This window comes from Malus domestica, chromosome 13 (assembly GCF_042453785.1).
Source record: "Malus domestica chromosome 13, GDT2T_hap1".
Taxonomy (NCBI): Eukaryota; Viridiplantae; Streptophyta; class Magnoliopsida; order Rosales; family Rosaceae; genus Malus; species Malus domestica.
The window spans coordinates 31,025,003-31,047,882 of NC_091673.1; the positions used below are offsets into that span (position 1 = coordinate 31,025,003).

The 22,880-nt window shown below is 38.3% G+C and overlaps 2 protein-coding genes across 2 annotated transcripts; both read left to right on the forward strand.

Annotated features, from left to right (window-relative positions):
* Positions 1-2,100: 2,100 nt before the first annotated feature.
* Positions 2,101-4,159, forward strand: LOC139190931 (uncharacterized). Its single transcript, XM_070811422.1, has 4 exons — positions 2,101-2,357; positions 2,834-3,094; positions 3,229-3,430; positions 3,842-4,159. Exons 1-4 carry the CDS (start codon positions 2,101-2,103, stop codon positions 4,157-4,159), a joined length of 1,038 nt encoding a protein of 345 aa, XP_070667523.1.
* A 146-nt stretch (positions 4,160-4,305) lies between these two features.
* LOC139190932 (uncharacterized) lies at positions 4,306-4,698 on the forward strand. The gene is made up of 2 exons (XM_070811423.1): positions 4,306-4,501; positions 4,565-4,698. Exons 1-2 carry the CDS (start codon positions 4,306-4,308, stop codon positions 4,696-4,698), a joined length of 330 nt encoding a protein of 109 aa, XP_070667524.1.
* The last annotated feature ends 18,182 nt before the right edge of the window (positions 4,699-22,880 follow it).

Sequence of the window (22,880 nt, forward strand, 5' to 3'; positions counted from 1 at the left end):
ACAAGGATTCCTACTCCAAGAAGGTTTCCTACTTTGGTTTGACCTTTCCTAAATGTTCCTAAGTTTTATCAACTTTGAAGGCATCCTAAGCATTCTAGGACATCAAATACACATCCCTTGCACATTGTGAACCCTTGCCGCACCCCCTTGGCATTTCCTCTTCCTTGTCGTGCAAGGGAGAGGGTTATTTCCTGAATCTATGCTTTAAAACACTTTCCTAATCTATTTCAAACCCTTGCCGCACCTTTTAGCTAATTTCCATTACGTTTCTGATTTTGTTTCCTATTTCTAGAAGACTTAGACTTAATTTATGATTACCTAAATAACCTAGGGTTTTAATTCCTGTAATCCTTTAAATAAAACTCTCTTTTGCAACCACAAAACATCCATCTACTATCCATTCACGCTAGAAACTAGCCTCCACTCTGAACCGCACCATTCTACCACCATTCACCCTAATTTCTGCCCAGAAACATACCTAGCCGACCCCTACATTCATCCAACCCATAAACCTATCATTCTACATCATCCATAACACCCAAAACTCACCCCCAACCGGTGTGCCGCAGCAAAGGAGAGGAAGAAGAAGTACTTGAAGGTTCTAGCTGTTCAACATCGAATCGTTGGAATATTTAGGTGTTCTCTTTCTTATATTTACAATGTATAAATCTGTTTTCCTTTGTTTGGTGAACATGAGGAACTAAGCCTTTTTGGCTAGGGGGTTATTCGATACCATGATTATGCTTGCAAGATGAATTGATTACGTCTAATTGTTATTTCATGAATTGTGAATGCAATTTGCTTAACCGTTTGATTGATGACTTATTTTTGTGTGTTAATTAAGGTGGCCAACTTAGTTTTCATGCAGGAATTTGAAGCTAAAACATAAGGAAGTTTCACCTAATAGTTACAACCTTATGTTTGCAAGTAGTGGAGGTCGCTTATAAACGATCGTGTTAAGTGAATTCTTGGCAAACGTTTCATGCTTTTCATAGTAACAATTGCCTCGTCAATGCTTATAGTTTTCATGAAGCTTAATGATCTTTGATCGTACCTTTATTGTGCTTTTCACGTAAGCGACTTTTAGAGAATGTTTTGAGTTGTTGATTGTGCATTCCCATCCAATTCACTAACTTTAAGAAAACTTGAAGGTTAAAAAAGTGTTATCACAGTTAACCTAGGGCGTTGAGATTCATAGTTTATTGAAAGAAGCAATTGGAAATCAAAGTTGAATGCAAGTGTATCATGTGTGGAGAAGAACCCTCTAGTTAGTCTATCACCCATCAATTTACTTAATTCTGTCTAAAAATCTGTTTACATTGTTCTTGCTTTGTTTTATTTATTTTCGTCCAAAATCAACCCCATCTTATTTCTTTGAGTCATATTAACTAGAACTTGTCTTAGAATATGTTTTTAGGTGTTTTAGGTCATTAGAAAACCAAAATTCGTCCAAGTTGTGTTAGAGTCCCAAAACTGCCCAGAAAGTGGTTTTTAGGCAGTTTTGAGTGTTTGTTTGCTGTTTTGAGTCTTTTGGTTTGTTTTAGTGTTTTAGAGTTTAGTTTTGCATTCATTGAGTCTAGTTTAGTATTTTAAACTTTGTTTTATAGATTTGAGTCAGTTTAGAGTGTTTTAGCAATCCCTCATAATCCCCGGTTTAAGAACGATCCCTACTTATCCATACTACAATTGTCAACAAGAAGGTTAATTTGTGTGTTTAGTTATTTTACGCATCAGGCTGCCCTCAAATCGTTGCCACTACAATCTGGTAAGTTTTTGGACCCAATTTCCATTTCACTTTCGGCTAATAAGTTACTTCCCTCAGTTGTGCAGCCACCTACACTTGAACTTAAGCCATTGCCAAGACATTTAAAGTACGTTTTCTTGGGCGATGATGAGACATTTCCCGTCATCATCTCAAGCACACTCACGGCACGAAAAGAGGACAAGTTGGTAAGGGTGTTAAGGGAGTACAAAACAGCAATTGGGTGGACATTGGCCAACATAAAAGGAATCAGTCCCACCACTTGCATGCATCACATACTTTTGGAGGAGGGGTCTAAAACATCTTGAGAGGCTCAACGCCAACTCAACCCTCCGATGATGGAAGTTGTGAAGAAGGAAATAATCAAGCTTTTAGATTGTGGAGTGATCTATCCTATTTCTGATAGTCGGTGGGTTTCGCTAGTTCAATGTGTTCCAAAGAAATCCGGAGTAATTGTGGTGACAAATGCCGAAAATGAGCTTGTGCCTACTCGAATCCAAACAGGTTGGAGGGTGTGTATCGATTATAGGAAGCTCAACGCCACCACTAGGAAGGACCACTTCCCCTTGCCATTCATTAATCAAATGCTTGAGAGGTTAGCAGGTTATGCTTTCTATTGTTTTCTTGATGGTTATTCTGGTTATAATCAAATTGTCATAGCACCCAAGGACCAAGAAAAAACCACTTTCACATGCCCCTTTGGTACATTTTCTTATCGTCGCATGCCATTTGGTTTATGTAATGCACCTGCCACATTTCAAAGATGCATGATGAGCCTATTTTCTGATTATGTTGAGAAAATGATTGAAGTTTTTATGGATGATTTCAGCATTTTTGGTGATTCATTTGATGGTTGTTTGCATAATCTCAGTTTGATCTTAAAACGATGTGTTGAAACTAACCTTGTTCTCAATTGGGAAAAATGTCATTTCATGGTTAAACAAGGCATAGTTTTAGGACATATCATCTCTAAAAAAGGAATTGAGGTTCATAAATCAAAGATCGATCTTGTACGTCACTTACCCTCTCCTACTTCGGTTACAGAGGTTTGTTCTTTTCTTGGACATGCAGGTTTCTGTCGAAGATTTATCAAACATTTCTCAAAGGTTTCCAACCTCTTTACCGTCTCTTTCAAAAAGATGTGGCGTTTGACTTCAAAAAGGAGTGCACGGCATCCTTCAAACAACTCAAAGAGTTGCTGACCACGACTCTCATTATTGTTCCACTGGATTGGAACCTTCCTTTTGAGCTCATGTGTGACGCATCCGATTATGCTTTAGGGGCTGTTTTAGGACAAAGGAAGGATAAGAGGCCGCATATCATCTACTATGCGTCATGGACATTGAATGATGCCCAATTAAACTATTCCGCAACGGAAAAAGAACTTCTTGTTGTTGTCTTTGCTTTAGATAAATTTCGCTCATATTTAATTGGTACTAAAGTAATTGTTTTCACTGATCATGCAGCTCTAAAGTATTTGCTCTCAAAGAAGGAAGCCAAGCCAAGGCTAATTCGATGATATTGCTTCTTCAAGAGTTCGATATTGAGATTCGAGACAAAAAGGGAAGTGAAAACGTGGTGGCTGACCACCTAAGCCGTATGATGCATAATGAGGAGCCCCTACCCATTTCTGAAATGTTTCCTGATGAACAATTGATGTCCATTATGGTAAGTGAACCTTGGTATGCTGATTTGGTCAACTTTTTGGTGTCTAAACGAATTCCAAGCACTCTGACTAGACACCAACGTGATAAGCTCAGAAATGACGCATGGTTTTATGTGTGGGATGTTCCATATTTGTGGAAATATTGCCCGGATCAGATTATTCGTCGATGTGTGCATGATTTTGAGTTTCATTCCATTTTAAGCTTTTGTCATACATATGCATGTGGTGGTCACTTTGGCACACAAAGAACAACACTTAAGGTGTTACAATGTGGGTTCTGTTGGCCTAGTATCTTTAAGGATGCTATAACTTTTTTCTTAACATGTGATAAATGCCAAAGAATAGGAAATATAAGTGCAAGGGATCAAATGCCGCAGGTTTCCATCCTCAATGTTGAAATTTTTTACGTTTAGGGTATTGATTTTATGGGTCCCTTTCCTCCCTCGTATGATTTCATGTATATTTTGCTTGCGGTTGATTATGTGTCGAAGTGGGTGGAAACAATAGCCACCCGGACTAATGATTCTAAAGTGGTTGCAGATTTTATTAGAACTAACATATTTGCAAGGTTTGGCATGCCACGGGTACTCATAACTGATGGAGGGTCTCACTTTTTCAATCGAACCATTGAGGCGTTATTGAGGAAGTACAATGTCAACCATAAGTTTCTACACCTTACCATCCTTAACCAAATGGCAAAGCTGAGGTTTCGAATCGAGAGATCAAACTGATTATAGAGAAGACTGTTGGGCCAACAAGGAAGCATTGGAGCTTACGCTTAGATGATGCACTGTGGGCGTATCATACTGCCTACAAACCATGTCATCTTCCCGTTGAGTTAGAGCATCGTGCACATTGGGCTGTCAAAACTTTCAATATGGACATTGATGCCGCCGGTCTTCATAGAAAGCTTCAATTGAATGAGCTTGAGGAAATTAGGAATGAAGCTTATGAGAATGCTCGTATTTACAAGGAGAAGACGAAGGCATTCCATGACAAGATGATTCGTAGTAAGACGTTCTCTATAAGGCAGAAAGTGTTACTCTTCAATTCCCGTCTTTGTTTGTTTCTGGGTAAGTTGCGTTCCAAATGGATTGGTCATTTTGTTGTTACTAATGTTTTTCCTCATGGTGCAGTCCAAATACAAAGTTTGAAGACGCAACAAGAATTCAAGGTGAATGGGCATCGTTTGAAGGCCTATTATGAGGCATTTGAAGAGCATGTTGTGGAGAATGTACCCCTCCATGCCGTGAGCCCTGTTCAAGCTTAAATAGAGGTATCGTCCGGCAAGAAGACGTTAAAGCAAGTGCTTCTTAGGAGGCAACCCATGTATTCAAATAAGGAAGATTTTTTAATCGCTCTACAATCAGTTTTGCGTTTCTAAAAACCTTCCTTTTTCTGCATTTTTATTTTGCCATGATTGTCATTTTTATTTGTTGCTTATTTAATTATTTTTGGGTGTGGGTTTATTTTTGAAACATTGACAGATATGCAAGGTATTTTTACATTAAAATTCGTGGAAAATGAACAGGAGGCAAAAAAAAAAATACAAGAAGGAACCTTCACAAAGGCTGCTTAGGAGAAGTCTCAGTAGTCGGCGGAGCCCCAGAAGGAGGAGGCATCGGAGGTTGATTATTTGGAGCTTCATTACGCGGTACAGCCCCAGAAGACGAAGGCAACTGTTTTTGGAACAAACCCACAAACCTCTGACGATCAAGTAAAATCTAACCATCAGATTCCTGCATCTGGTCAATCTTCCCCTTCATGTTTGTATCATAGTTATGTGCGAGCCTGTGCAATTGTTTATTCTCATGCTTGAGCCCTCTAATCTCCTGTTTGAGACTCATCATTTCAGCCGCCAATGATTCAACTTGACGGGTTCAAGCAAATAGGCGTTGGGCCATATTTGACACAGAACCTGCACACTACACACTAAGAGCCAAAGAATCCTTAACAGCCAACTCATAAGAACGTTTGGAAAGTAGTCTGTTATCTTTGGGAGTGACAAGGTTCCTGGCCACCACCGCAACATCATTCTTTATCACTGAATCCCCAACGGTAAGAGGACCAGTAGGGGATATGAAGGATGGGCGCCATATGTTGTCTTGAGAAGGCATGGCTGCCTCTTCACTAAAGTTCAAGTCAAAACGACGGTCGGAGGGGCCAGACATTCTTCAAAGGTGTTGAAGAAAGAAGAGGTCGGACAAATCAAGATCTTAGAAGTGCATGAAGGAAGTTTCTACAGGCGGAAATTCAAGTGTGCTTTGAAACGTACTGCATGCCTCTATAAAAATCAGCACTTGACAAGGTTTCAGAGATCGAAGAGGCAAGCTTAGAAATCGAAGAGGCCAACTCAAAAATCGAAAAGGCGCTAGCTTTCACAAAAGCTGGGCTTGCTCAGAAACCACGGGCCAATCTTCCTTTCCAGATTTGTTCACACTTGTCACATGCAACCTCTGCACTCGACGGAGCTCAGAACTCGAAGAGGCGAGCTCAGAACTCAAAGAGGTAAGCTCAGAAATCAGAGAGGCATCTGCTTTTCCAGACGTGTCAGCATCTGTCACATGCACACTCAGCTTTGCAGAAATCACGGGTAATTTGTCGAAGCGCCGATTTCATATATCGAAGAGGCACCTGCTTTTCCAAACTTGTCAGCATCTGTCACATGCACACTCAGCCTTGCAAAAATTACGAGCAATCTGTCAAAGATTTCTGGTTAAGTAGAAAGCACGTGAAGTTTACTATTCAATCATCCAATGGTTGCCGACAAGAGTGAAAGAATAGTACCGGTTATTAATTCATATAAATGTTGACCTTCACCCTCCATAGCAAGGCAGACATTCATAACCTTTCTTCATCTCCGAGAATGCCTTCCCAACGAAGCCTCTCGAGTCACTCAGTGTTCCTTATTCCTTGGGGTACATCTGCAAACAACTCATCAAAAGCAAACGTATTTCATATCATGAAGGTTAAAAGCAAGAGTATCTCATATCATGCTTTCTCCCTGTCCTTCTCCTTGTCATTGTTTTCACTTGCGGGACAAGGAGAAAAAGAGCAATCAGCCAGCACTTGGTATCAATCTTCTGATCTGGAACCGACTACCTGGAACCCCTTCCTGATTGCTTACCTAGCCTTGCTCTCGAGTACTCATCTTTCAACATCTTATGCTTCCTGAAAAGCTACCACATCTACCTAGAGAACAGATAAGGGAAGTGAAAATGATACCTCGAAGCATGTGGAGACAATGTGCTACTTGTGGCACATTTATTTATGTACTTCACTTTTTTGAAAGGATATTTTCTGTTTAATGTTGTGTGGGATGTGAGCATGAATGAAAATACACTGGAGGGGTCATAAAGATTCTGTAGGCTGGAGAAACCAAACCATACGCGATTGCATTAAAGGGAATGACAATTTAATGTTTGGAAAGGAAATGCCTCAAAATGCATCTTTGGGGGTTTTCAGGCTAGCTACTCCGGAATGATGTATTATGGGGGTCGCTTGAGTTTCCTAGGGAGATTTAGAAGAATGTCTAAACATACTGATACTTCATCTAGTAATGGTTATGACCATGTTGTGATGTTTGTGTGCAAACTGCACGACTTTGAAGCACATAATGGAGTGGACAGATATGCATGCCTGTCTACCTTTTAGTATGTTAACTAGCAACACATGCCCGCGTGGTGCCGCAGGTTTTAAAATTGTTTTAAATGTGTGGAATTATCAAAATCTATTTACATCCTTATGTTAAATAAGGAACAAAAGATAGGTGGTTGTAGAATATATTACATAGCTAAAGTTTGGAATTAAGATGTTCATACAGATATAATACACATAAAAATAGGAAAACATCTTGTTTTTCATGTCCCAACTTTTCACTTGTTCCTCACTCTTCTTTCTTCTTCGTTGCCAAACAACTTTTGAGTTTAATTACTACTACTTAAACATCTTAACAAATCCATCAGCTGACTAATTCTAATTAGCCTCATCATACAATTGGTATATACTTACATGAAGAAGAATTAGTCAATTCTAATTTGCAATTGCTAATCAAACTGCAGAAGCAACATACGAGTTTTCCTAACTTGAACATGGAACCAACAGAGTCAAATGCCTTGACATTAATTATGAGAACAAACCCATTACAGTATCATAAATCATAACTCAAAGCTAAATCAGAAAGTATGACACACACATTTGATGTTCTTTATATGTTGTAGGGAGTATAAATAAATTCATTACGTAAAGGTATTTCACCTTTTTCCTATCAACTGATGGCAATCTTCTTCTTTGGGTCCAACATCCTCACAAATTTTGAATCTAAGACATGAAATGATCAGAGATCATACAAAGTTGCATTGAAAAAATTAACACAATCCTGGGACAATGAAATTATTACAATATTAGGGAAGAATAAAAAGGAAAAACTATGGAAAATATTGATAAGAATGCATATATATTCAGCGGTTTAGGTTGGGTTTAGTGTTCAGTTGAATCTAAAATTGTCTAATCCTCATAAGCTATTTGTTCTTCTACTTTAATAAAAATGTCCCTAATGAACTGCAATTCAAATAGAACATCACTAAAATCCCCTTTCGGTCTCTTGGGCATTCAACTGAACAATAATACAATCACACAAAACCCTCAATCACTATAAAAATATCTTTCAGCCCTTTTTATCATTTTCCCAAACGATCAACCCTTCAATATCAAAATCTACAATTACCATTTTTTTTTCCAAGACACAGAAAAACAAATCAACACAAACTTGGGGTGGAAAATATCACAATAGTGGTAGAATAAGGTGTAAGAAATCTGGGCTGCATCCTCATGTTTGTAGCAATAGAAATGCGGAATTTAATCCAAACATCATCCTCCCCCCCTTCTCTCTTTCTCTCTGTGACGACCCATCCCTAATTTTTCATGTACTTTTCTCCCCGAGTGTGTAAATTGACGTTTATGCCTTTTTTGTCAAAGTGGAACCTGATGTGGGTGTAGTTATTCGGGTTTTAAACTATTTTTCTCGATATCATAATTAATTAATACTCGTTGTTATAAATGTGTGAACGTGAGTTAAACCCGAGTCGAACTTGTAACGAAAAAGTTACGTTTAGTTAAAGTGCGTTAACATGGGTAGATTTGTACATTTGTGTGCTAATTATTCAGTGTTGGAAACACTGTTTCAGATAGGGTAAGTTAGATTTTAGAGATTTTATGTACATTTTATATCGTACAAAACCTTATCCCTTACTTCTTTAAAGATCTCTCTCCTGACTTGCATTACCTCACCCACCAATCAACTGTATTCCCACATTTTCTCCCCCAATCAGACACCCTCTCTCTGTCTCTTTTGTCCAATCAGAAAAACCTTCTCTCTCTCTCTCTCTCTCTCTCTCCCTCTTCTTCTTCTCTCCCTTACTCGTCAATCTCTCTTCCTTGCAACATCCTTACACCATCAAAAAACTTCACAGGTCGAACCTCAAACCACCACCATTAAGCTCTTCTCATCCCCACGAGTCCATTTGTACAAACTGATCTTAAAATGGATCAGTTTTGAGCTTCTAACTCAGGGCAACTTGGAGCTCCGACTCCGGTGGAGGTTCCCCGTCGATTTTCAGCTCGTGTTACAAGGTTTTGGGAATTTTGGAGGCCACTGCACAACTCCCCATGACCACTAACTTAAGTTGGGAGAGGAGGCAACGTCGAAACACACAGTTTCAAAAAGTTGAAAATAGGTCCAAGACTTTCGAGCATTTTTAGTCCAATTTTGTCCAATTTTTAGACTTTTAAAAGGTATGGACTTGTTGTACTCTTCATAAGCTTCATTTCCATATAAAGTATGTCAAAAATGGTCGAGAAATGAAGAAGATATGAAGTTTTACAATTTTTCCAAAATCCGATGAAAATTCTCTAGTTTTTGACAAACCAGACGGTGCCACCGGTGGTGGCCGACCGCGGAGGACAACCGGAGAAAAAGGAGAATATTCAGTTAAAGTTAACAGAATATTCTGACGTCGTTAGGTAACGTCGCTAATATTTAACAGAATATTCGTCAAATTTGACGGAATATTCCTCTGTCATCTATCAGCATGTCAGATGCGTGGCCTATGCATGGGAACACGTGTGGCCGTGACATCGATTAGAATGTTTTCATATACTTAAACCCATCGTTTCAGCAAACTATAGGGGATTTTCCTAGCCTTTTTGTGTAGGTCCTAATTAATTAATTAATTAATTACTTAAACCCATAAAAAAAACTTCACTGATTGAACCTCAAACCACCACCATTAAACTCCTCTTATCCCCACGAGTCCATTCGTACAAACTGATCTTAAAATGGACGAGTTTTCAGCTTCCAACTCGGAGCAACTCGGAGCTCCGACTCGGGTAGAGGTTCCCAATTTTTGTAGCATGTGTTACAAGGTGTTGGGAGATTTGGAGGCCACTACACAACTCCCCGTGACCACTAACCTAAGTTAGGAGATGAGCCAATGTCGAAACACGCAGTTTCAAGAAGTTGAAAATAGGTCCTAGAGTTTAGAGCCTTTTTAGTCCAATTTAGTCCACTTTTTGGACTTATAAAAGGTATAGACTTGTTATACTCTTCATAAGCTTCATTTCCATATAAAAGTATGTAAAAAATGGTTGAGAAATGAAGAAGATATGAAGTTTTAAAATTTTTCTAGAATCCGGTAAAAATTTTCCAATTTTCGGCAAACCAGACATTGGCGTCGGCGTCAGCGGACGGGGGAGGACAATTGGAGAAGAAGGAGAATATTTCGTTAAAGTTAACGGAATATTCTAACACCGTTTGGTAACGCCGTTAATATTTAATGAAATATTCTATCAAATCTGACGAAATTTTCCTCTGTCATCTGTCAGCGTGTCAGGTGCGTGGCCTGCGCGTGGGCCCACGTGTGGCCATGACCTGGAGGGGCATGTGGGCGCGTCCGGCTCCTGGCGGTGCGTGCTTGATGTGTATGGGTCAGTGACATCGAGTAGAATGTTTTCGTATACTTATACCCTCCATTTGGGCAAACTATAGGGGATTTTCCTAGCCTTTTTTGTAGGTCCTAATTAATTAACTAGTAAAGTTATTTCACATATAGGTGAGACTTACCTCAAGAAGGTACATGGACAAACAAGGCTAGGAGGCTACGATCCATTGATGTATTTGTGAGTGGGCATTTGTTTTTATATATTATATACAAAGTTTTATAGTTTTCACATGTGCTTTTGGAATGATTTTACACCTATCATGCCATGTTTTATTTAATTTTAAAAATGCTATTATGATGTTGAGATTTTTATATTGTCATGGCATGTTCATATACGTGTTACTTGCTCATCATGCACGCTTGCACCGGTGTAGTACCCGCCCGGGCCAGGGTCAGGCTTCATGTGTATGTTCACATCGCACCGCACACTCACCTTGGATCCATTGTAGGTGCTAGTCCTGCCGTACAGGTTGCATTAGGCAAGTCCGACTCGTATGTGATGCGCCTAGCGCCAGTCTTCAAGTGATTGTAGTACTAGAGCGTATATTATGATTACACCAAGTCCTATTCATGTCAGATTCCCTCCGCATGAACTCGTGTGTTAGTATAGATTGATGAGCACCTAATTTTATTATACTACTGTTGAGATATTATGATAAGCATATTTCTGGATTTATTGTTGATTTCCATTTCATTTCATACTTATACGTAGTATGATTTTCTGGAAACTATACATGTTTTATGGTGAGGGGTTAGTATGTTCAGAAAATAAATGTGTTTTATAAACCTTTGTTTTTGCCCACTCACCCTTCTGTTTTTCGCCCCTCTAGGACTTAGATAGCTGAATTCTCTGTGGTGTACGAAGAATCGCTGGCGGTTCTAACATATCCATAAATAAGTGTAGGGGGCTTTTCCTGGTTGTACATTAAGTACTTTAATTAGTTTTGACTGCACTACTTTTGTCGTACTGTCATCTATGCTCTGAACATTTGTGTTTTATGGGTTCTTCCCACTACTGCGCACTCTCTACTTTAGATTAAATAAATGTTAGTGTTAGTGTTGGTTTCCAACTCTCTCTCTCAAATTGTTCCACTCGGTTTCCAACTCACTCAAATGCAAAGGAAAGCTGAATCTACATGCAGTAGATAAAGCTCATATCTTTACCCGTTTCTCTCCCCCTTTCTTTCCTTTGTCTTCTGCCCCCTTCTGGCCTGCTTATCTCTGCCCCTTCCATCCTCCCACCCCAAAACCCCAAGCAATTAATGATAAATTAAATCATCATATAATTAATCCAAATTCTCTACTGTACACACAAAATCGAAAGCTCAATAATTCGGAAATGTAGAGACTATTTATACAAAACATGTACACTGATATTTACATAAAACCATATAGTAGTTGTTGATAACTTAACCATCTACACTGATATTATATACATATTAAGAGCTGTTCAAAATATAACCGCCCCTATTTTACCGATGTATTCCAAAAATTGTAGTTTTTTTTTTTTTACCACTGAAGAGTAGCCGGTAGCTAAATTATATTTACAGAAAACAACAGGTTAGCATTCTACATTTAAACAATTGTTCAAAATATAGCGGCTTCTAGTATGAAGTAGGGAGTTACCCAACCTGTTTGGTGCTGACCTTCAATGATTCTGGACTCTTGAGATTTACTCTTTTTTTCTCTGTGGGCTGACCTTCAATGAAGTAGGGAGTTACAAATTCATAAGCTGCGTGTGAATAATGGCTATAAAAATCAGTGAGTTAAACAAAGAAATGATAATGGGTAGAAAAATTAGTTAATCCATCTACAACACAGATTGTTGTACAATAATGTGTGAGAAATAATATTGTCATTCGCAGTAAAAAAGATATCATGCATATAATTCGTTTTAACAAAAATTTATATGTTTATTTCACAAAGACTACACACATGCATATAACTACTATCAAAGACAAATAGTATTTCTCTCTTTAACTTTGGTTGTTAAACCTTTCTACATATTTTTGTTAAATTGTAACTTAATTGATGATTCAATTACAATATTCTATATAAAAAAAACACTTATTCTCAAGCCACCTGATTTGACATTTGGGTTGGGGAGCACAATTTTCCCCAGAAGGAGCGATCATATTCCACGGGTTCCCCGTTATTAATAGAAGGATAAATGACAATTGCAGTCCTTCGGTTCGTATCACTGAGTAGGACTGCCATCCAAATAAATTTGAAAACATCATGCTTTTCAGTCATTTGTCATTGTTCTTACCTAATTTGGAATTCGGAGGCAATGAGTGATGTTGTAATTATGTATTATGAAATCATGTTGTAATTATGCATGGAACAAAGAAGAATGCAGAAAGACGGTTTTCTAGTGCTGTTAATAACAATTCTTAAGCCAATGTATTATACATTTATTGAATTTAAAGAGTATAAATTTATGAGTCTAAGATAATATATTACTTGATCAGAAAAAGAATAGTTTTCTCTAATAATAGGACTACTGTTAGATTGAATAAAGATAAAAGAAATTGTATATGAAAGTGTGCTCTTAATTCAGTATAACATATAATGTCAAATATCTCATGATTTCACAATCCTAGTCTTTATATTGTCAGATAATGTGACATTCCGTCCCTAATTTTCTATGTAATTTTCTCCCTGAGTGTGTAAATTGACATTTATGTCATTTTTGGTAAAAGTAGAAACTGATGTGGACGTACTTATTCGGCTTTAATTTATTTTTCTCATTATAGTAATTAATTAGTACTTGTTGTTACGATTACGTGAGCACGAATTAGACCTAAATCGGATCTGTAACGAAAAAGCTACACACAGTTAAAGTACGTTAACAACGGGTAGAGTTGTACACGCGTGTGTTAATTTATTAGCATTGGAAATTTTGATGATGAAGGAAGATGAAGCCCACCAAGTCAGAGCTTCCGAGTTGACGAACCAAACATTGGCACCAGCTGTAGCGGACGATGAAGGAAGACCAGAGAAGAAGGGGAATATTCCAACGTTGTTAGACTTAAAGAAATATTTCGTCAGATTCTGACGGAATATTCCCTTGAATATGTTAACTTCTGTCAGAGCGTGCCTGCGCGTGTGGCCTTGTCTTGGCTGCGCATGACGGTGCATGAGGGAGCGTCTGACCATCGGCCTGCATGTGCTTGACATGTACTGGTCCTCGACGTCGAGTAGAACATTTTCGTATATTTTATATCCTCTGTTTAAGCAAACTATAGGGGTTTTTCCTAGCCTCTTTGTGTATGTGCTAATTAATTAATTATTTTAGTTATTTCACATATAGGAGAAAATTATCCTGAGGAAGTACGAGGTCAAGCAAGGCAAGGTAGCTACGATCCGACCATGTATCAGTGAGTTCGCATTTGTTTTTATATATATGATATATAAAGTTTTATAGTTTCCACAAATGCTTTTGAATTGATTCATGCCTATTATGCCATGATTAAATAATGTTATAAGAAATGTTGTACTGTTGTGAAATGCTAAAATAATATTATGGGATACACAAGTAAGTTTATTATGTACAATTATTGAATCGTTATGGCATGCTTATATTTATACAGTCTGCTCATCATTGCTGCACCTGGTGTTAGTGCTTGCCCAGGGCCAGAGCCAGTCTTTCACTGGTATGTTCACATCCGCACTGCATGCTCACCTTGGAACCAAGTAGGTGCCAATCATGTCGTACAGGTTGCAATAGACAACTCCGACATCTTGTCGTACAGGTTGCAATAGGCAACTCTGACTCGTATGTGACCGCGAATAGCACCAGTCTTCACATGATTGTACCACTAAAACGTATATTATGATTACACTTAGTCCTATCGTACAAGTTGCATTAGGCAACTCCAACTTGTATGCTAGCATAGATTGATGATGTTCAGTCGTACATGTTGCATTAGGCGACTTCGACTTGTGTGCTAGCATAGATCAATGAGCATCTGATTTTATTATGCTACTATTGAGATATTGTGATTGGCATATTTCTGGAATTATTGTTGATTTGCATTTGATTTCATACTTATACGTAGTATGATTTTCTGGAAATTATACATGTTTTACAGCGAAGGGTTAGTATGTTCAGAAAATAAATGTGTTTTATATACCTTTGTTTTTGCCCACTCACCCTTTTGTTTTTCGCCCCTCCAGATCTTGGATAGTTGGACTCTCTATGGCATACAAGGAATCTCCGATGGTTCTGACATATCAATAATTAAATGTAGGAGCTGTTCCTATTGTGTATTAAGTACTTAACTAGTTTCGACTGCACTACCTATGTTGTATATGCTTTGAACATTTGTGTTTTATGGGTTCTTCCCACTACTATGCACACACTTTATTAGCTTAAATAAATCCTAGTTTCAATTTAAATTTATCCATATTTTTACACACCACTTCCTTTATGGTTACATCACCTTTGAGTGTCGACCAGCACGCCTCGACTTCGGTAGGGGTGTGTCAGATAATACCATGATTCATAACACTAAATTAGAACATGAAATGAGTTGTTCGATTAATGACACATACTTTTTTTTTTTACCTGGTGGCAGAATTTCCTACAGATGTCAGCATGTTATCTTTCATATGCAAATTTTAAATTCATCCTTTAACAACATAGCAAGGCAACCTAATTAAAGCATGAAATTAAGATAAAATGTAAATGCTTTTGAAAAAATTCCACTTAAAATTAACTTTAATAAATGTTAGTAAGGCAGAAGAACCTTTCAGTATATGCCAATACAGATTATAATTCATTGTAGACTGAAAGACTCAAATAACCTAAATAAAAAAACCTAACACACTTATTAAATCATTCAAAATATATAGAAAGGGAGAAATTTGAAGCAACATGTTGAAGTTCACCTCTGCGATTAATTTCCATCAAGAATCCTACACCACAAAACAAACATTAAAACAACACCTTCACCAAGCTCTCAAAATTCCTCAAATCTCTTAATATACATCACAAAGAGAAGCACATGCATCTAGAGAATTGAATATTAGTATCACTACTATGTATTCAGTTTCATTGTTGTTTCTTCTCCTTGTTTTCAATTTTTCTGATCATCCCCCAACGAAGTCAAAACCTATTAAATTATTCTGGTTCAATTGAGTATTTTGGAGTTCTATATATTATTATATCTTTGTAAAGTTTTATTCTCATTTTTCATAATGCATTTTAGTGATCGAAATTGTGTTTATATTTAACCTTTATATTCAAGAGTTATTCTCGCAACCAATCATTCAAATCCTAAAATATAAACAAAATCATGACTCATTAGACAAAATTGTAATGAAAATGTCAAAACAATCGAACAACTAATCAATTGTTGCTTTAGCTGATTATTTGTATTCTTGAAAGAAATTCTAAAAGTGAACAAAATGGACCATTGATTGACTACGCATTGAAAAGAGGATGATCATTTTGTCGAAAACCTGTATATAGGTGAGTATGTTTATCAATTTTTGTAAGCGATTTGGTAAAAGCATTCTTTCCTTTTATAAAATAACAATAGCAATCATTTCAAACCTAAAAAGGAAAACATTGACTTTCTCGTATGCGCATAAGTGCCAGAAATTTACAATTTATAGAGTCAATCTCAGAATCAAAACACATTTAAAGGAAAAGTAATAAGGAAAAACAGTGGTTTTACCCTTACTTCATGTGAGGACTCCAATTTCCAATCATAATTCAAAATCCAGGAGGCCTGTCAATGAAATATATAAGAAAAAACTAATAAAAGAAAAAGAAAAACAACTGACGTCAAAATAGCAATCTAATAAATCATTTAGCACCATCACAGAAAACAAATTATGCATAAAAATAGATTAACAAAATACTAATATCATAAAATCATAAAATTAGTATACATCTTTTAACATCTGTCACCGATTGGCTATAAATACAGATTTTTCCAACAAAATAGGGAACAAAATGGACAAGTGTATCCACGGGCGAATCAGTGAGTGGGCTTTTGTTTTCAGTATATAATTATATACTTGATATAATTCCCAGAAATGTGTTTTAAATGAAAATATGCTTTGAAATAATATGCCAAATGCCATTATATTTTGAATATGCATTTCATGGTTGCATATATATATAATTGTGGTGCTATGGAGGCATAGGTAAGTACAAGTAAGTTATGTTTGGTATGTGTGAACTATGAACGGCTTGATCCTTGTTTAGGGTACGTAGGCAGCCTAACGAAATGTTAGGTGTAGCCATACAATATATGACATGAAATAATTGAGATATAAGTTTATTTGAAGAATTGAATACCGTGATGAACAGGTTTGGTTGGATATATGAGATGTGACTGAGAAACGATGAGCTCATAAACCTGCACCTCGGGTGATTGCGATTTAGCCAAAGAGAGTTGGCACAGGCCTGTATATTATATCACCTCCCGCACCATATGCTCACATTGGATCCAATTTAGGTGCACAGTCTTGTCGTACAGACCACTATAGGTGGTACCGACTCGTAGGTGACTAACGTATTATCGCACAGCTAGTATTGAGAAAGTAGAATTGAGCATAACTGTATCTCACCCAACCTTGTCGTACAGACCCTTTTTAGTGGTTCCGACTTATGTGCAGTATATTGCCGTATAGGTCATAATAGTGACTCCGGCTAGGTTGCATTTGAGCTATGAATTCAGCCGTACAGACTACTCAGGAGTTCCAGCTAACATGTCATACTTCTATGAAATCATTATTACCTGGATTGTTATTTATTATATTTTGGCATGGCATACATATGAAAATGATTATGTGAAGCATGAATTGAATGGTTCTGATTTCAGATATATATATATATATGTATATATATATATATATATGTGTGTGTGTGTGTGTGTGTGTGTGTGTGTGTATGCTTACATTTTGATTCTGGGAAAATTTTACATGTTTTACAACGAGGAGTTAGATATGTTGATAAATGAAATGATTTTGTAAAACATTTGTTTTTGCCCACTCATGTTTTTTATTTTGCGCCCCTCCAGGTTTTAAGTAAGATTGTTGTTGGTGGCTAGAGGACGTCAGCAATCCTGACTTATCCATATAATAGTAGGATATTCCTGGTATTGTATAACTAGTACTTGTCCTACTGGACTGCACCTAGACTTTATGCTCTGACTAGGAGTGTTACTGTTGTACTTAACTCCTACCACTTTCTGTTTCGAAGTGCACGCTAGTATTATGGTTTTTAATTATTTGTATGTTTGCTATATTTATCGCTTCCGCACTGTGCACATGGCTATGTCACTCTCACGTGACGGCCAGCATGCCTTGACCTCGGTCGGGGTGTGTCAGTTTAGTATCAGAGCCTAGGTTTAGCAGTCCTGTATAATTCTTGAATGTTCTAATCCTTGTGATATTTTATGTCAGAAGTATGCCGCCTCGTAGAGAGCCCCGTTAACCAGCTGAATCTAGTTTCCTTGATATTGCTCAATTAGGGGAAGCTATAGTTCCTGCGATTCAGACAACATTCCGTACTCCTCAGAGGACACCTTTTGAGACAGTTCATAACCTGAAATTGACTCACTTCATGGGTAATGAAGGTCATGAGGGGGCAGAAAAATGGCTGATTCATGTAGAGAAGACCTTCCAGATGATGCAGAGTCAGGGAAATCTTCCTCCTAATAGGTGGGTCGAGACGACTACCTGGTTTTTTGGAGAATAGCCTACATCTTGGTGGAGACAGGAGTCTTACGAGATGATCCCAGAGGAGATTGTGGACTGGGGAGTGTTTAAGGAGCGATTTCGGAAAAGGTTCATTCCTCCTGGTTATATCGACCTTAAAAAACAGGAGTTTACTCATCTAAGGCAAGGAAAGATGTCTGCTAATGAGTATTACAGGATGTTTACTGATATGTCTAAATATGATCCGGAGGTTGCTTCTAATCCGGTAGAGATGCTTCGCCGTTTTAGTTTGGGTACTAAGAAGAAATGGCGTTCTATAGCGACATCGACTCACTATGCCTCTTACCAGGAGTTTTATGAGATTCTATTGAGGATTGAGGCCTCAGAGAACATGCCTAGTAAAAGTGAGGATGAGGAAGGAAAGAATGTGGGTCAGAGACGTGATGATAAAGGAAAAGGGCAAGCATTTCAGGGACCCCGCAAGACCCATAACTTTAAGAAGAGTGGTGGCAGTTCCAGCTCTTCTAGAGGGGGATTGAGTACTAATATGCAGAGAAGAGGTGGCAGGTTTACTGGAGGCCCTAGGTTTCAGAGGCAGAGAGATTTTGGTGGTTCAGGTGGATCTGGTTCTCCCTTATGCCGCAGGTGTAATAATCGGCATTTTGGGGAGTGTAAGAGAGGCAGTAATGGATGTTATACTTGTGGACAAATGGGTCATAGGGCTGCTCAATGCCCTCAGAGTCAGCAGAGACCCCAGCAGCCTTCATTCCCACCACCTGTACCTATCCAGTACGCTTCAGGATCTGGTGGTTATACTCAGATGAGACGAGGAGGTGCCTATCACTACCAGGGCGACGCCACTCCCTACAGCTCAAGCAGCAGCAGCAGCAGTATTCTCAGGATCCTTAGTATCACAGTGGGTACCCTCAGTACCAGGGATGATCTATATCTTATCAGCCTCATTCAGCTGGAGGATCTCAGTCGTATCAAGGGGGACAGCCCCAGCAGGGAGAGATTGCTGCTAGTAGTGCAGGATCTTTGGAGCAGTCAGGTCAGCAGATGCAGGGACGTGGTGTCCATGCCAACAGAGGTTGCAGTGGACGACAGCAGAGTCAGGGACGTATCCACAACATGTCACTGCAAGATGCCCAGAACAATCCAGACTTAATCATGGGTACGTTAAATATTCTTGGTCATTTTGCTAGAGTGTTGATTGATTGTGGTGCTACACATTCTGCTATTTCTCATACATTTACTCAAGTGACGCAACCCTATCCTACACCTCTAGGATATGATTTAGAGTTTTCTATGCCTAGAGGGGATAGATGTTTTGTGGATCGGTTATATTCAGGATGTCCAGTGATAGTAGAGGATATTATCATGCCGGCTAATCTTATGCCGTTGGATATTATGGATTTTGATGTGATTTTGGGCACGGATTGGTTGCACTATAATCGTGCCAAGATAGATTGTTATGGAAAGATAGTCACATTTAATTGTCCTGGATGACCTGAAGTTACATTTGTAGGAGAGCCTAGTGGGGTGAGACATGGCATTATTTCAGCCATGAAAGCAAAGAGAATGTTGTCGAAAGGTTGTCAGGGATATTTGGCTTATGTGGTGCTAAATGATGATACTCCTAGTAATGTGGATGATGTTCGTGTTGTTAGACATTTTTCAGATGTATTCCCTGAGGATTTGCCTGGATTGCCGCCAGATAGAGAGGTGGAGTTTGTTATTAATCTGCTTCTAGGTACGAATCCTATATCTTTGACTCCTTATAGAATGGCTCTTGCTGAATTAAGAGAATTAAAAGTGCACCTGCAAGAGTTAGTGGATAAAGGTTTTATTCAGCCTAGTACTTTGCCTTGGGGAGCCCTAGTTTTATTTGTGAGGAAGAAAGATGGAACTTTGAGGTTGTGCATTGATTACAGGCAATTAAATCGGGTGACTATTAAAAACCGTTACCCATTGCCTCGTATTGATGATTTGTTTGATCAACTCAGAGGTGCATGTGTATTTTCTAAGATTGACTTGAGGTCTGGATATTATCAGTTGAAGATTAAAAATGAAGATGTCCCAAAAACTGCATTTAGGACTCGATATGGTCATTATGAGTTTCTTGTGATGCCATTCGGGTTAGCTAATGCACCTGTAGCTTTTATGGATTTGATGAGTCGAGTATTCCAGCCATACTTGGATAGGTTTGTTATTGTCTTCATTGACGATATCCTGGTGTACTCTAAGTCTAAGGCTGAGCATGCTAGACATCCGAAGTTGGTGTTGAGTAGTGTGAGGGAACACCAACTATATGCTAAGTTTAGCAAATGTGAATTTTGGTTGAATAAAGTGGCATTTCTGCTCAAGGCATTTAAGTGGATTCCCAGAAAATAGTGGCTGGGGAGAATTGGGAGCAACCTTGAACCGTCACCGAGGTACTGAGTTTTCTTGGCTTAGCAGGTTATTATAAACGGTTTGTTAAGGATTTTTCAGTGATTGCTTTGCTACTGACGAGGTTGACTCGAAAGGATGTTAAGTTTGAGTGGGATAGTAAATGTGAATAAAGTTTCCAGCAGCTGAAGTACTATCTTACTCACGCACCTGTTCTAGCACTTCCAAATGATAGCGGTAATTATAAGGTTTATAGTGATGCTTCTCTGAATAGATTGGGTTGTGTATTGATGCAACATGGTAGGGTAATTACTTATGCTTCGAGACAGTTGAAACCTCATGAGAAGAATTACCCTACGCATGATTTGGAGTTAGTAGCTATCATCTTTGCCTTGAAGATTTGGAGACACTATCTCTATGGTGAGAAATGTAAGATCTTCACAGATCATAAGAGTCTTTAGTATCTGTTTACTCAAAGAGATCTTAATCTTCGTCAGCAGAGAAAGATTAAGTACTTAGTGACTATGATTGCACGATTGAGTATCATCCTGGTCGTGCAAATGCAGTGGCTGATGCACTTAGCATGAAGTCTCCAGCTAGACTTAATGCCATCTATGATTGTCATGTTCCTCTTCTAGCAGAGTTGAGATCCACTAGAGTGGAGATAGGAGTGGAAAATCGAGAATAAGCTTTGCTTGCTAATTTCCAAGTTAGGCCAATTTTAATTGACCGTGTGCTTGAGGCTCAGATGATTGGTGAGGAGACTCAGGAAATAATTCAAGCAAGGAATCAAGGCAAAAAGAAAGATTTTGAGATTCGAGAAACTGATGGCATGCTTATGCAAGAAAGCAGAACGTATGTGCCAAATAATGCAGAATTAAATAAAGAAATTTTGGATAAAGCACATATTTCGGCATATGCGATGCATCCAGGAGGCACTAAGATGTATCATACCACTAGACAATTTTACTATTGGCCAAGTATGAAAAGAGAAATTACCGAATATGTGAGTAGGTGTGCCATTTTCCAGTAGGTTAAAGCTGAAAGGAAGAAGCCGTTCGGTTTGATACTTCCCATTCCACAATGGAAATGGGAAAATATTACTATGCATTGTGTACAAGCTTTCTCGCACATAGAATGGTTATGACGATATATGGGTGGTAGTTGATTGGCTTACGAAGTCAGCGCATTTTATTCCAGTGAGGGAGAAGTATTCGTTAAGCCGATTAGCTAAGTTATTTATTTCACAGATTGTGAAGTACCATGGTGTGCCAATTAATATTATCTCGGATCGAGATCCCAGATTTACTTTTAAGTTCTGGATAGCATTCCAGGAAGCTCTTGGTACGAGATTGCTTTATAGTACGGCATATCATCCTCAGACAGATGGACAATCTGAGAGGACCATTCAGACATTAGAGGATATGTTGAGATCTTCAGTGCTGTAGTTTGGAGATAGTTGGCATGATTGCTTGGATTTGATGGAATTCGCCTTCAACAACAGTTATCATTCAAGCATTGGTATGGCACCATTTGAAGCACTTTATGGGAAATCTTGTCGTATGCCTCTATGTTGGTCAGAGTTTGGCGAGAAAGTTTCAGTGGGCCCTGAGATTGTGGATGTAACTACAAAAAATGTTCAGGTAATTAAGTCTAACTTGAAAGCGGCCCAAGATCGACGAAAGAGCTTAGCAGACAAGCATGCCACTGATCGGAAGTATGATGTAGGTGATTGGGTGTTTTTGAAGCTATCACCTTGGAAAGGTGTTGTACGATTTGGAAAGAAAGGAAACTTGAGTCCTAGGTACATTGGACCATATATGATCACCGAGCGAGTCGATGAGGTTGCTTACAGGCTTGGGTTGCCTCCAAAGTAGTCCAAGGTACACGATGTGTTTCATGTTTCTATGCTTCGACATTATGTTTCAGACCCTTCACATGTGATTCCTCCTTAACTTTTGGAAATTAATCCTGATTTGACTTATGATGAGGAATTAGTGACTCTATTGGATTGGAAGGATAAGGAATTGAGGAGCAAGACAGTTCGTTTGGTAAAAGTGTTATGGAGAAATCATTCAGTGGAAGAAGCTACTTGGGAGACAGAGGATCAAATGAGAGAGATATCCACGCTTGTTTTATGATTATTAGTGGGGTGGATGTATTTGTTATGTATAATTTCGAGGACGAAATTTTATAAGTTGGGGAGATTGTCACAACCCACCCCAATTTATATTTGCCGTCGACGTGAATTGACGATAATACCTTGAACGTTAGTTGTGTATTGTGGTTTAAGGGTAACTTTGGATTAATCTACTTAAATTTTATTTGTATTGAATCAATTAGGAATAAGTAATGTTTATTTTTGGTGGTTGGCAATCCTAGACCA

Excerpts from the sequence above, each read along its gene's own strand:
- LOC139190932 (XM_070811423.1), top strand. The coding sequence starts at position 4,306 with ATGGACATTGATGCCGCCGGTCTTCATAGAAAGCTTCAATTGAATGAG. Across the intron at positions 4,502-4,564 it reads CCGTCTTTGTTTGTTTCTGG|TCCAAATACAAAGTTTGAAG; the intron begins GTAAGTTGCGTT and ends CTCATGGTGCAG.
- LOC139190931 (XM_070811422.1), top strand. The coding sequence starts at position 2,101 with ATGGAAGTTGTGAAGAAGGAAATAATCAAGCTTTTAGATTGTGGAGTG. Across the intron at positions 3,095-3,228 it reads CCGCATATCATCTACTATGC|CTCTAAAGTATTTGCTCTCA; the intron begins GTCATGGACATT and ends CTGATCATGCAG. Across the intron at positions 3,431-3,841 it reads AACAATTGATGTCCATTATG|GGTATTGATTTTATGGGTCC; the intron begins GTAAGTGAACCT and ends TTTTACGTTTAG.